The 15,300-nt window shown below is 38.4% G+C and overlaps 1 protein-coding gene across 7 annotated transcripts in view; it reads left to right on the forward strand.

Annotated features, from left to right (window-relative positions):
- MIPOL1 (mirror-image polydactyly 1) overlaps positions 1-14,938 on the forward strand; it is a 168,445-nt gene extending 153,507 nt beyond the window's left edge. For all 7 annotated transcript variants that reach the window (XM_015865035.2, XM_015865033.1, XM_015865030.1 and 4 more), the window contains one exon: positions 7,834-14,938. In XM_015865035.2, the coding sequence (XP_015720521.1) occupies positions 7,834-7,900 (67 nt within the window). In that variant the 3' untranslated portion in view covers positions 7,901-14,938. The remainder of the gene's footprint in view (positions 1-7,833) is intronic.
- Positions 14,939-15,300: the final 362 nt, after the last annotated feature.

Below are 15,300 nucleotides of genomic sequence, written 5' to 3' on the forward strand. Positions count from 1 at the left end.
AACTATTTTTAAATAATTCAGTATTTTAATGTATAGGGCAAGAATTTGACAGTATTTTATAGGAAGGAATTTTCTTGCCTCAAGTTCCAGATTGCTTTTGGTCACAAGGATGGGATCACCTCAGGGAGACAGAACATTGCTGAGCGCTGCCTAGAGCCAGCAAGTCTGCATCAGGTTTTGTAAAATATTTGTGGAATAGTGAAAAGCTAATGTTTATGATATCAGGAAGAGTCAGCCAAAGTTGTGCTGTGGTGGGGTGGACTTGGTAAAAAGCCTGAGCATTGCACCAGTGTTTGAGATTATATGAACTTGTTGTAAGCAGTGCTTGACTAGCAGCATGCTCAAAAGTGGTGGAACTGGCAACTGAAAAGTTCAGATCTTGCGCTACAAGGAAAGCTTGTTAGAAATACACAGAACAGTATAATATGATGACTTATCTCATACTGATCCTTTTCAAGATTAGAGTCTCTTAGTAACCTCATTTCCTACAGATTCTTACGACTATTAACAAACTACTGTTCCTGCATCAGAAATCCTAACTCTTTGTTTTGTGCATATTAGTTGTTTTTGGCATTATATTTTTTACTTCTTTGTTGTTGTTTTGTTTTTGTTTTTTAATATTCCTGAAGAGGAATTTACAACAAAACAAAACTTGTTACAAAGTAGTTTCTTTCTACATTTACTGAATTATGTCTCATCTGAATGTGGGATAACAAGGGTTAAGTAGCAAGAGAAATGTGCTCTTTATCCAGCAGTTTTAGACTCTAATTCTGCAGGCATTTGTGCCTGTACTTCTTACTGTACTTCTTGTACTTCCTTACTACATGAGGAACCCAGTCCAGGTCAAAACTGCTTGTATATAAAGTTAAACAAGAAATAGAGAAGAAAAGAAAAGAAAAGAAAAGAAAAGAAAAGAAAAGAAAAGAAAAGAAAAGAAAAGAAAAGAAAAGAAAAGAAAAGAAAAGAAAAGAAAAGAAAAGAAAAGAAAAGAAAAGAAAGGAGGAAAAGAGGGGGAAAAAAAAAAGAAAAAAAAAAAAAGGCAGGTCTTTTCTGTCTTCTTAGCTGGCTGCGCTTCAACAGGTCATTTCCCTTCCCTGTGTGCTGTTTTTGCCTCATGCAAAATGTGCATGGTGCGAAATAGGCTTGATATCTGCCTTTTAAACACATAACATTTCTGACCATCCTTCTGAATTGTGAGTGTTCAAAGGAAAGAATATTTGCTTTTCTGAGACTGTATTGCTCTCAGAAAGAAGGTGGGAACCATTCAGAGAAAGAATAAACCTGCCTGTAAATCATGGCTCTCTATTGATACTTTTTATTATTACCAAAGGACAGGACTAGTTATCTTCAAAAGCTGAGAGGAAGTATCCGCTTTTCTGTCCTCTTTTGAAATGAATAAATACTGTGACAGAATACTTTGTGTGGTGAAGATACATTAGCAAGAAAGTAAAACTTCTAGCTTTTCTTAGGCAGATGATGGGGAGTTCCAGCAGGAAAATCTAGGAGAGCCTTGCCTAGTCACATCAGCACAAACGATGTGGAAAAGCTGTCACAGTGAAGAGCAGGCTTATGTGTCAAGGTTTCTCCTAGAAAGAGACTGTGATACCAGGAGAGTGGAAACAGTAACTGCCAGTACTAAAAGTATTTCAAGCTTATGGAAGGAGGTATAGAAAAGGGTTTTCTTGCACAAGTAAAAGTAGTAAACTTTGCATAAAACCAGCATATAAACTGTGGGACTGAAGCTGGAGTTAATTAGGTGAAGTTCTGTGATCTGATTAAATAATGTGATGAGTATCATTTGGCCTCCAGTATGCCAATATATTCTCTATTTCAATTACTTTTTATTTCTTAACTCTTTATTGCTAGGCTTGTGCTCAGATCTGAAAGTTGGATCCCGCAGAACAGGTCTCTGTCTGATCTAAAGGGCAAGTACATTATAGATTTCAGTTTACTGAAGCTGATGGTGCCGTAGCATAATGATTTCAGGGTTTATTCTTCTTTCTTATAAGCTCATCTATTTTAGGCAGTTGGTGTATGCTGTCCTGAGAAAGCATTTGAAAGCAAAGGAGCAACACCTTTCACAAGGTGGCATTAAATCCAGCACAGATGCTGAAGTCCTGATTCTGTATTATTCTGTACATTCTGTACACAGTATTCTGTGTAGCAGTCTACATTAATGCAAAGTAGAGTGAAATACTGTCAAAACAGACCAACTGTGTTTATCGCTCACTTTTCCTGCTGCTGGTGATGGCACAAGGTGAATAGTAATGGTGAGCTAGCCCATAATCTTCCAAACAGAAGGTAGAGAGCAAACAATTTGACAAGATTAGTTATTGTGGACCACAGATAAAGGCTTAATATTTTAGCCAAGGCCTCTGTAAGCCAGGTTTATTTTGAAATATGTCTGCTGTCAGGAGCCCAACTGGCTGTATTTGCTTCAAAGTTTAATCATATACAGAATTACTCTTTTGAGCTGAGAAGATGCTGAAAGGGATTTAATAGGAATGCTTGTTTTGTGACAGGGCTTTTCAGAGACAGCATGGCTTGCCCAGCCAAATTTAAGCTCTGTAAGTTTAGTGGAACATACTTTTTGGAGTGACATTACAACCACTGTTGGTCAGTCAGGAATTGGCAGCAGTGTCTGGAGTAATTAGATTCAACACTGTGGTGTACCACAGTTTAGAGTTTGCTGATGCTGCTAAATCAGTCTCTAAGACTCGTCTTTTAAGACCATTTATACCAGTCAGTTCAGCCACCTGTCTACCACAGGGCACAGAATTCTACCCTGTAATTCTGGCATCAGGTTTAAAACCACTGCTGAATACCCAGAATCCAATGCAAAAGTTGCAGAGGAAACTTGGTTAGGCAGTTAGGAAACTGGTCCTTCTGAGCCAGCATAGTTGTTAACAGAATGATGGTTTATGAAGAAATTATTACAGGCTGGTATATTATGCATTACATGCAGACAGGTTATGTTTTTTAGTAAATCAGTTGGAACTTACTATTTTTCTAAAGGCAGGTTTTTATGGTGATAAAAATAATATTTAAATTTAGGAGTAAGAATAGAGTTTCATTGACCAGAAGGCAAGAGAGAGATGCCTCTGTAGCATGGCAAGCCACCTACTGTGAGGTCTTACCTGTACGTTACAGGCTTTGGTGCTATGAACATTTAAGCATTTTATTCAAAGAGAGCAGCTTCCACAACTGAAACTGAAAACAATCTCTCAGAACACAATGTTAGCACAGTGCTGCTTCCTGAAGAGGGAAGCCACTGGAGTCTGGCTCCCTTCCACAAATCCCAGATCTGAACCAGTTTCCTCTGGCCTCTAGATTAAATGAGGCAGTGTCCAAGCACCTAGCTCTAGGAAGGTGCTCGAATCAAAGCAGCCTCTCCTCTCTGTGTCACTAATTTCCATGACTTTTGCAAAAATTACTCTGTAAGGTTCAATGAAATATATCCAAGAAGAAAACTAAGGGAAAATGGAGAAACAAGGGAAAGGATTTTCTTTTTCATACTGAGGTGAAATTAAGTGATTTTGTGTGTGTGTGTGTGTGTGTGACCGCTTAGTGAGCAGTCAGTTATTCACTGAGCTCAGCTGCTAAATTGCTTGTAATGCTTTTGTCCAATGCATTGTATTTATCTAATATATTTTTAAATGCTTGGTTTCTAAAGGGAATTTGTGTTAGCAAAACACATTCCAGAAGAAGCCAGAAATCATGCAAGTAAGGCCATCTTCATAGCCTAAACCTAATCTTATCTATTGGAAAGATAACCAAGGGTTATAGTTTAGGTTTATAGGCTTTTATATAGCATTTCAAAATCCAGGAGGGTTTTGTTTTTATCACTTAACCCCCCATATGCAGGTGGAAGCTATTGTTTTCTGCTAGTCTGTATATTGCTTTGCAGATTAGGGCATAGGCTACTTGAAGGATGCTTTCATTGGGTTTCTTTTCATTTGAACATACATTTTGGCCACTTCTGGGGCACGATGCCCTGGAAGATCATTCTGTGATGCTGCAAGTCTGTCATGTACGGAACTTGTGGATAAAAGCCACTGCTATCATTTGGAGTTCTTTTGATCAAAATTTAGCAGTGTGGGTGGAGCTGTGTGGATTTACATGGTTTCAGAGTTTTTCCTGATCCCAAGCTCCAGTTTAAAGCTGGATTTCTTCAGCAGTCAGCAGTAGAGAGGGTGGTTACACCAGCAGATACGTTTTTTTCAACTCTATATTCAGCTTCTGGGCTCCTTGAACAAACTTCCCTGGTAGTAAGAATTTTAAGTCTTATTGAAGCTGATTCTAGAATCTAAATGGTTATACTTAAGGGAATAAAACCTTAAGAGTATCATACAGTCCATATAGGCTTTTGTCAGCTGTAGAGGCAGTAACAGAATGAAATTTGAAAGAATTGAAGGAGGAGCTGAGAATGGTGGAGAATCTGTCTTGAGAATGACATAGCTGGCAACATCCATGTTCAGGCAACATTTCAAGGCTCTTCACAATGGTGTGCCTTATGCTTCCTTCTCCCAGGCATTATATTGCACGTTGCATTTGTACTACAAAGAGTATTTATTCACAAGGAAAAGTAACCTTCACTTGTTAAATCTGTGTCTTGGGATACCATCAAGTGTAGTCAGTGCTGCTTTCAGTGAAGTAAAATATGATGGGGCTGTACTCGTAGATTAATCATGATTGCACAAAACAATAGAAGATGTTTTCTTCAGGTCACTGCCATCTGTATTTTGAATCAAACTCTACAGACCTCCAGACTTTCAGGGTAGTTCCCAACACATCTCATTTGGCTACTGAGACATTTCAGTTAGCTTTGATTTTGACACATCGTGTTATTCCTTCAGTTTATCATAGATTAAGATGCTTACTTTCCAAAAGTTGCTGCCTGCAGTAACCCACTGGGCTTGGTGCAAAGCCTAGCCAAGAAGGGGTGATTCTGTCATCCTCACCCCTCACAGGTAGTGCCTCGCTTACACAAATGGTCTTATTAGCTGTCTTTTATTACTCACAAAGAAAAATGTTGCTTAGTGTGAGTCAGAATGGCAGAGTTGGGCCCTGTGTGAACAAAGAGTCCAGGATTATCGTTCCGAAAAGCCCCCTGAGGCCTGTATCAAGAGTTATTAAGCACTGATTCAGCCCATAGCATTATTTTGTAGGCTTAAGTGGGATTTCAGTGGTATATTGGGTCTTGTGTCTGCGTAGGGGTGAATTTTGCCCTCTGTTTTTTTTATCTTATAAATAGCTGTTACAGTTTCTCTTTTACATTATTGTTTAAATCTCTTTCAAAGGTGCTGTTTCTTAATCCACTGTGCATTTTTTTTCTTTCTTCTAATAAAGAATAAATAAATTTGCAAATCCACACATGGCTGAAACAAAAGGCAAATAAGCCCTGAACAGTTTGTATTTGGTGCTGGATATCTCATTTTGATTATTTCAGTCATCATTCATCTGAAAGGCAGAAGCTATGATTGTTAACCTCGTTATTTTCTATGAAGCCTAATAGTTTCAAGGTTAAACAGAAGACATCTACTTTCATCCAGTGGCATTTCTCTTCAAACAAGGGCAGCTCCTCACTAACTTGAATGCTGCTGTGTGCAGCACAGCTGAGTCTGACTGTAGGACCCCTAACCTGCATCCCTGAAGGAAACCTCAATTATTAAATACATTTTTACCCCTCTTATGTAAGCTACATGATTTCTTTTTGACTGGGTAGAGATTTTAATAAGCTCTGGTATTGGATTTTGCTGTTTCTGCTGTTTATCAAGAGACAATTGGCAGCCCAAACCTTCTGTTTTAAATGTTACTCCTTTCCTTTAAGTCCTAAAGCACATTAGAGAAGGTTTTAGTGAGAGAAATAGAGAGAGAGGGATCTGTTTAAAGTGGTAAGAAAGCTGCAGCAATGCTTCTGAAAGTAGAGGATAGAAAGTCCTCACTGCTGTGGATAGTGAGGGTTGATCTGTCATTTTCTGAAGTTGCACATGGACTGAAAGCTGATTTAACAGGGAAATATCTCAGGAGGAGGAGATGAGGAAAGTATGACCTATCAGGAACTATGAGTTAAAACTCTTAGAACCCAGAAAGCATAGATTCATCCACTTTAAGGAGTAAATATGCTGGAAAACCCCTGACTTTGTACTTGCATGATCTGACTGTAGTGACTTAGAAATGTTGGGGTAGAGCCTTCAGAGAGACAAAATGCCATGGATTTAGGTTACAAAACAGGAAAAAATGCACTCATTGGTTAAAAAAGGAAAATTAATACATGGACAATAGGAAGGAGAGGCATGGCTAAGCAGTAACTCTTTACCTATACCTAGAAGGTGAAATTGAAGTCAGTAAAAGCTGATTCTTTAGAGTCCCTGTGGAACAACAATAACCAGGTGAACTTTCCACATACATTTCCCGGTGTCTGATAATTGCGTTAGGGTGGTGAATTCTTAATCAAGTTTCAGGAATTAAGTCACCTGGTGAGTACAATAAGAGGTGTAGTTTCATGTCACTTTGTGGTTCCTGGAAAACAAGAGTGTTTCAGTACGTACCATGTGTGTTAGTCACGACTTGTGGCATTAAATGCAAAATGTGTTAACTAGTTTTCCTGCTCTGATACAGCCATTAGATAAAATATGTTTTACAGTTTTGATAAAGCAGTGTTATTTTTTCCTTCCTATCTACATTCTTTGTGTTATATAATATTAAAAAATTAAAAAAAAAAAAGAAAAGAAAGAAAGAAAGAAAGAAAGAAAGAAAGAAAGAAAGAAAGAAAGAAAGAAAGAAAGAAAGAAAGAAAGAAAGAAAGAAAGAAAGAAAGAAAGAAACCTGTCTTTTCAGATATGAAGCAATGGTCAACTTTGCAGTAGTGAATACAGCTACTAGAACTTGTGGTTCATTGTTATCCATTATAGAAGCTGTGTGCATAATATGCTGGTTACTGCTCTGAAAGTATTCCACTACTTGCGGTGCCTAGCTCTGTATAGGTGGTTTATTTGTGGGATAGCTTTCATGGAAGAGTTTCATAAAGTTGAAGAAATAGCTTAAATGCAAGATTACTGGAATGCTGAAAATTAATGCATGCAAATGGAAAAACCCTGAACAAATCTAGCCCTTTGGGTTTCCCTACCTATAAAGGAAAGAACAAATTAAGCCACCAAGATGCTGGATATGCTTATAGCCTGTCCATTAAAATTAAGGATTAGATGGCTCTCTGACCCACTTATTTTGACTTAATTTTTCTGTAGTCTCCATAACAGTCATGCCGGCCACCTTCAAATATCATTGTACACATCAGAGACTTGGCTTGTCATGTACTTTGAAAAAGCTTCTGACATAAAACACATGGGGTTTGGGCATAAATTTGTAAATTGAACAATAAAAATATCTTGCACTGCTGGGTAACAGCAGGGTATTTTTTAAAGGGAAACAACAGCCAGGTGTTAAGTTTAAGAAGAGGCATGAACTGGCCAAATTTTTAAAAGTGCAAGAACTGAACATTGTGCTAACACCAAAGTGTATGTGTGCCACAATTGCTGCACAGGGTTTTGTGTTAGTTCCTTGTGGGGATTCACATACTCCGTGTACTATAAAAGAAAAGCAAGTTGGTACGTATCCCTGACTACAGATGGGTTGGGTTTTAGGTTTAAAAGTTTTCTGTAAGTTGTCTGCATTTTCCCTTAATGTCTCTCTTTTACAGTAGTGCTTTGTTTCTGAGCGTGACCACCACCAGGACAGCTTGGTTCAGTGCAAACACTGTCTCTTTCAGCCAGAACATTCCTAACGTTAGCTTCCTTTTTTTTTCTCCTCTCCCTCTCCCCTGCCCCCTCTCAGGTTGGAAAGGCTGGTGGACGTCCTAAGGAAGAAGGTTGGAGCAGGGACCATTAGGACCGTGATCTGATTGAAAGCTCCAGTCTAAGGAAGCATTCACATCTGGTGACCAGGCTGCTTCATTCAGCACTGTGTAAACACTAAAGCCTTAACTTAGCAAACAGTTGTTAGAAGTGGGACACTCCAGCGACATTCCAAGCTGAGATAAAATCAAATCATAAATGTTTAACTACTTTGCTGCTGAGTTCTGTGATTTGTTGAAATGTTTCACTGCAAACATATATTTGTTTTTAAGCAGATGCATTGTGGCTCTGTGTACTGTGAAAAATGATGTAGATGCTTATTTTAACAGTCTGTTCCATCTGTGTTACTAGACTACAGTCTGCTGCAAGCAAGGCGCAGCTTGACCGTGTATTCAAATACCACCAGCTTCAGGTGCAAAATCCTGGAAAGCAGCTTCAAAATTTGAATTCCTTGTGTTATTTATGAATCTGCAAACAGTCCAGCATTTGTATATTAAATACAGTAATTGATGATGTAAGTTTACATTTAAGAAGTAACTCTGACCACTATATTGAAGATATTTTTCCTCCTTACTTATAGCCCACTGCAGCTAATAACAGTAGCTACATCTAAAGGAAGGATGCACTTATAGCTTTATACACTTGAGTAACTAGTGGAGTAGATGGTATTTTCAGCATACCTTCAAAATAAATGTACAGTTAGCTTTCATTGGAGGAACAACTGCATAAGTAATCATAAATCACTGTGTGAAAGCCTTGTGACACTGTGGGGTATCTCAGACAGTGGGGAAGGTTTCCTGGTTTGTTTTTTGTTACTTCTCTGTCCTTCCCTATAGGGTAAATCCTTCTAATGTTCAGAAATCACTTTAGAGAGTAAAAACGCTTCTATTCGGTGTAAGGTGATTGGCTCACACATTTCCTGCAAGGACATTTTCTCAGCTTTATTTTCACCTCTTATTGCTCTGCAGAGCAGGAGTACTATCCGGGCTGGATTTGGGCCCAGAATGCCAGCCCTCTGCTTTGCTGACTCCCAAAGTGCCCTGGGAGGGAATATGACGGCTGAAGAATAAAATCCTACAGAGAGGGAGGAAACAGAGGAGTGGGGAGGAAAATCGCAGGTACACGGCCATATTACCCACAGATATAGGAGAGCTGGCCCTAGATGTATGTTTGCAAACCAAATATCTCCATGTATTCTGCATATTTTTACCACACAACTAAAGGTGAACAGAAGAGTCAGCTCAAGGCAGCTGCCCAACAAACCTGGCCCCTTGCAGGGAAATGAGTAGCATTCCTTCAAGCCAAATTTATCCAGGGTCACTTCAGAAACTCCTGATGAGTTCCTTTTTGACCTTTGGTCAATCCTGAGATAGCCAGTGAGGCTGGAGTCTTTCCACAACATGTATTCAGTGGGATAAAAGTTTCATGCTTCCAGTCCAGAAGCACACCAACCCAGCACCCAGCCCCTTCCACCTCTCTAGTGTGCTCCCATTCTGCATTCAGACATCTCAGACATCTTTTTTCCATTGTCCTCATTGAACCTTGGATCACTAATTGAAAGAAAAGATCACCTGAGCTGTCAGCACTGTTGAGCCACTTCTGCTTGAGGAAATGCTATAACCTATTTTTTTCTGTTACAAAAACATTGAACAACCATTCCCAGTTCTTACCATTTTTTACATCCCTTATGATTTAATGTATTTTGCATCATCTTCCAGACAGAAGCCTGAGTCTCTCCTAAAGGAGCTGTCTCATGTTTTCAACTTGCCTTGCCCTGCTAATCTATTTCTTTTCTAGTTCTTCGGTGTTTTTACCAAGATAGAGCAGAATTTGTGCATGGTTTTCAAGCTGTGACTTTAACAGATGTCATGTTTTCTGTTTTATTCTCCAAGCTATTTGTAATTGTTTAAGCATCAGGATTTCTTTAGGAAAGCTTATGTCTTTTAAGTTAGTACTTCTATAATAATAATAATAACAATAACAACAACAACTTTCAGTCTTATTCTTCAGTTATAATATGCAGTTCAGAATTCATCATGGGGTGTGAAAGATTAGAACAGATCAGAGCCATTTTCTGAACATTCAGCTGCTGTATTACTATGCATTCCCTGACTGATTACCACTAGTTCCTATTCCACAGCTCATCCTAACTTCTACAGGAACAGAGTACCATCAGCAAATACTGCTATCTCCAAAGTATCTCCCTTTTCAAGGCAATTTCTTGTGGTCTTGAAGTAAGTTGAACAGCATAGGGTCTGGCAAATATCCCTATCCCTATAGGTACAGTAAGGTAGTTTACCTTCACTGTGAAAATGATACATTTATTGTTAGCTGTTGTTTTAAGCTAACTTTTAACTGCATGTTTTTCCATGTGAAGATTTTCCATATTACTCCTTTGGCAGCTGTGTTGAGGGAGCTTGTTTGCTACTTGGGAAATGCGAGTTTACTTAATCACAGCTTGTTTTCCATGCATGAATGTGTTAGGTTCCTCCTCTCCATGTGTATCAGAATTCCTCACCTTGCCCCAAGTCCTTCCTTCTCTGAAGCAAATTGCTGTGTGAGTGCAGACTCTGGATAGTGCGGCTGTTTGCCCTCCCTCCCCTTGTGTAATCTGGCTTTGTTTAGGAAAATAGCATCAGCACACTTCTTACTGTGGGTAATACTTGATTCTGTACATTTATATGGTAAATTTGCTTCATTACTTTCTTTTGGACATGTTGTGCCTGAGGTAAAAAAATATTTCCTGATTCTGTCTTGCATCTTGTACCAAGTGACTATGAGATGTAATGAGCTTTTAAGTTAGCTTTTTTTTTCTTATATCACCTTGCACATCCATTACTTTGAACATAATTAAGTTAGGTATCTAGAAAAGTTTGTCTTCTTTTGGAAAAGGCCCTGGGAAGTTGGCTGTGCTGGGAGAAGATTCTGAAGCAGTTGGGCTTTACCTCCTCTTTGCTCATAGCCTGGTGTGTGGTCCTCAGCAAATCCTACAGTGACAGTTGTAAACGGCATGAAGCCCCTCAAGAGGCACACAGGTACCCTGGTGGGGCTCTCAGGCAACTCTGCGGGTTAATGGCAAAACACTTTCACTTCTTCACCCACTGCAGTGAATGACAATGGTTGGGCAGTTCCAGAAACAGAGGCCCAGCCCTTGGTGCCTTCAGGTGGCTTTCTGGCCTCAGTGAACTCAGTCTGAGTTTTGTCTTTCAGTGTAATGAGGGCAGGAACTCTGATCTGGCATGTAGAAATAGGCAATAATAATAACACAGATTAATTGGCTTTTGTTTTGCAGATTATTCAGTGAGAAGTGATTGATGTCTGTGCAATGCTCTGAAAGCAGAGAAAACCTGTGCTATATAGCAGACATAGAGAAGTCACTTCTGTCCTAACTCATGGAAGAAGATGAGCTTGCATAAGATTAAGTAACAGAAGTACCAATTTGTTTTCCTCCCAGTGATGAAAGGTGGCTCATCATGGGCAAAACTTACGGTGACATTTGTAATTACTGGTCAAATTAGTGTCCCTGTTGTTTTGAAGAGCATTGAGATGCTCAGGAGCACTCAACCCCTGTGAGATTTCCCGTGTTTCTCTTGATGATCCTGCAGCATGCTTGCATTGGGAGCAATATGCCAGGGTAAAATATGTAAATAGCATCCTGTTGGCTTGGGATAAAAGCATTATTAATGCTTTTCGGCACTGTAATTATATTCATAGTAAGCCTTCCCTAAGCCCATACTAATTAACAATATTATGACAAATCAACTTTAACAAAAAAGAACTGTGGACCTTCAGTCATTTACTACTGTTTTTCATTCAGCCCACAACCCAAAATGAGTAGCATGGTTTTCTCCACGAGTGCCAGGAAAACTACTGATACTTGGAAAGTTCAGAGCCAGATCGATCATGTTAGCAGAATCCCATAGGTGAAGTCAGTTTGATTCTCTTTTAAATGTATTCACAATAAAGCAAGGTTCATTAGTTAACTATTAATATAGAACATGAAAGCAGCCCTTATGAATAAGCCATCATATTTAAATAGTTTAGTACTGTCAAAATGTTTTCACTGGCACACTTGTTTATCTATTTATTCCAAATCACAGAATGTTTTACAGATATTCACCTTAATTTTCAAATTAAATGGCTTTATGCATTTTCTTATCAAATGATCAAGAATTATAACATCCTTCATCCACATACGCAAATGAACTTGCTATCTACATGTTGAGATTCTTCTGTGCTATTATTTTCTTCATTTAGAACACTTCCTAATGAAGGCTGATAGCGTTTTCTGCTTCTTTTTCATTTGTACACCACAAGATTTTCTTCACATGCAGAAATAAGCTGCAAGACACTTTAAGTCTCTGACTGTCAATTTCTCTGATATTGCTCTCACTATGATCACAGCGTTAATGTGCTGAATCTTATTATTGTACCATTTCACATCAGGTCTACAGAGCGGGACTTCTCTTGTTTGTTCTTCTCATGCATTGGTAAATAAAATGCATTCACGAGTCCAAAAAACAAAGTGGTGTTCTCATATTAGGTTGATTATAAGTCAGCTGTTGAGCTTCACTGGTCTAAACATTTCATTCTTCAGTTTTGTTGGGAGCACACGTGTTCTGGGAGGCTTTTAAACAAATGCTTGAAATGGTTGAAAGATTTACATTGCCAGTGCCTGGCTAAATATGTAATCTTTAGAAAAGACATGGTTTATTTTGGCACCATTTGAAAAACTCAAATATTTTAAACATTTGTTAAGTTTGAGCTTGCACATTTCAACGAAAAGTTTGCATTCCAAAATTACATCTCAGGTTACCTGTCTCTCTCTTTCTCTCTCTCTTTTGTATTTTGTAATCCTTTTATTAAAATAGTCTTTGCAAAAGGAGTTGAGATTTTGGAGGGAGGTATTTGTTTGTTTGTTTGTTTTTTAATTGTAAAATATTGCCTTTACCTTAATCGATTTGTAAGGTAACTTTTACCTGGTAAGTCTATTCAACTAAACTTCAGAAATGCAAGTACAGAAATGCTTTCAGAATTTAGATCTTCTTGTGAGCGGCCAAGGTTTGTTTGCAAAATTAGTCAAATACAAGAATTCTGGCCAAATCCTGCACAGCTTCACACACACATTCTGAGTGCTGAGATAAATAAGTACTAACCCTGATGTTGGGTGCAGGGCCAGACAATAAGGAAAGCAGGTTGAATGAGTACTGAACTGATAAAATAGAATAGCTCAGGGAAAAAGAAAACCTTTTGCCTGGAGTTGTTTTTCTTTGCTGTCCTTCCCTCCCTTGGCAGAAGCTGGGGGAGGGGCTGCAATGTTTAGCCTAAATTTTTATTTTAAAAACAATTTCCACCTTTGATTTTCCCAAAGGTTTTAACCTGAAAGTTGTACTGAAGCTTAAAAAAGTGAGAACATATAAATTGAAAATGCTGTATTTTGTAGAACTCCTGCCAGATCCCCAGTTCAACAAACACTTGAGCATACCACTACAATTATGCACGTGCTTTGGTGTGTTGCCCAGTCAACAGCCAACTGCAAAGGGTCACACGCCTTTCTGCGAAGCTGTCATCACGAGGAGTTTGGCGTGTTTCCTCCATGGTTACCTGGGGCCAAAGGTCCAAACAGTGCCACATTCACAGGAGTTCCTAAGCATTTGAATGGCTTCTGAACATGCTATAGCAGATCCATTGTCATATAGTGAAACAGCAACATACCTGGCAGAATTCGTCACACCTGATAAACCTTGCAGAATACATTACATGAATTTAAGATGATTACTACTCATACATGAATATGAGTACTTTACATATGACTGAACAATGAAATGGTTTCCTGAAGAATTCAAAAGGTGGGAGCTATGGGTTTGAGATTTTTTTGTTTGGTTTTGTTTTTTTATAAAGTAAGTATTACTAAAACTACTTCCAAAGCCAAACTTATAAGAAAAGAAAAAAACAAAAGCTTAAGATAGAAAAATGAAAAACTACTTTGGTATTACTCTAATTCATTTTCTGTAACCTCAAGACCTTTGTTCGCTTTTTTTCACTGAAGTAGTGCCATTATTTCACTACATTTTCTTTTCAAATAGCCAAACTGTTTTCAAAAATCAATTCTTGAGAAATAAGGTTACTGGTGTCTAAGTTGAAATCAAGAAAGATTTCACATACTTCTAAGTAACAATTTGCTTTTCAAAAAGTTAACTAATATCTTCACTTGGATATATACAACTCAGGTGCAGCCTGTGTGGAAGTATACTAGAGTAGAAAAAGAATCAGAAACGGTAGGAAGTCTCCATCAACACATGATTACCAAACATTAGTGGTACAGTTAAGCAAAAGAGGAAGATGCAAGAGATAAAATTTGGAACATGATCTGATATGGCACTGGTTATATCAGCATGCTTTGAAATGGAAGTGCAGCAAATGAAACACTTGAAGCTATGACCTCCAGACTGGCAGACCAGTTCTAGCACTTAACTGTATTCTCTCTGGTAAGGACACCAGCCTTGCACACAGTTAACAAATATAGAGCTCTACATCATCATAGCATATGGAGCTGTGGGGCTCAAAAACACCATATAATGATTATTAAACCTGGAGCTATGAGTTCTCAATGTGTGATCCAGTCAGCATAGTAAGAAAGATGTGGTAAATCACAGCTTTTACTTGAATTCTACTTCCTGTTGGACAGGGAAGGCATAAATCATGACTGGTCAGTGCTAAAGCTGCATAATAGCAAAGTGGAAGGTAGAAATTACATTTTGAGGAAGACAGCAGAAAGGAGTTGTATGAAGGAGAAAAAAAAAAAAAGGAAAAAAAAAAAGCAGGAAAATTTACCACAATAAGCAACTGAAATACTTCACTTTGCAGACTCACAGAAGTGTTGAAAATGACATGGAAGTCATAGCACAACGCAGGTTCTGAAGTGTTTGACTGTAGGTGCCTCACTGAAGCTAAAGTAGGTGTGAGATCATGAGGATAGGAAATCTGTTGAAATTTGGTTGTGCTCAATTTGTTCACTGAATTCTTTTTTGATATGACAAGATATCTCAGTTCTAAATTTTGAATAAAACAACACTCCTAATTAACATTTAGCTGGTTTGGTCACTGTATAACCAATATGTTCAGGTGGCAGCGTCTCCCCTGCTTCTCTCCGTTTGAACAACAGAAATCACACCTGTCCTATCACTAAAGCTTTTGTTGTTATAAAGAAGCATAAAAATTAATATCACCAAAACAGTATTGAACCCTTTAAGGTTTTTGTTAAGAAATCTCTGCATGCATTTAAAAAGAAATTGAAAAATAATAGCACTTTCTCCCACTGATGGGTTTCTTCACATGGGGGATGGTCAGAATTGATCACAATGGATGGAGGATGTTCCAGGCAGATATTAACACCTCTATTGCAGGTACTGTGTCCATATGTCAGTTTTACTGTGTCTTGGGGGTG

This window comes from Coturnix japonica, chromosome 5 (genome assembly GCF_001577835.2).
Source record: "Coturnix japonica isolate 7356 chromosome 5, Coturnix japonica 2.1, whole genome shotgun sequence".
Classification (NCBI taxonomy): domain Eukaryota; kingdom Metazoa; phylum Chordata; class Aves; order Galliformes; family Phasianidae; genus Coturnix; species Coturnix japonica.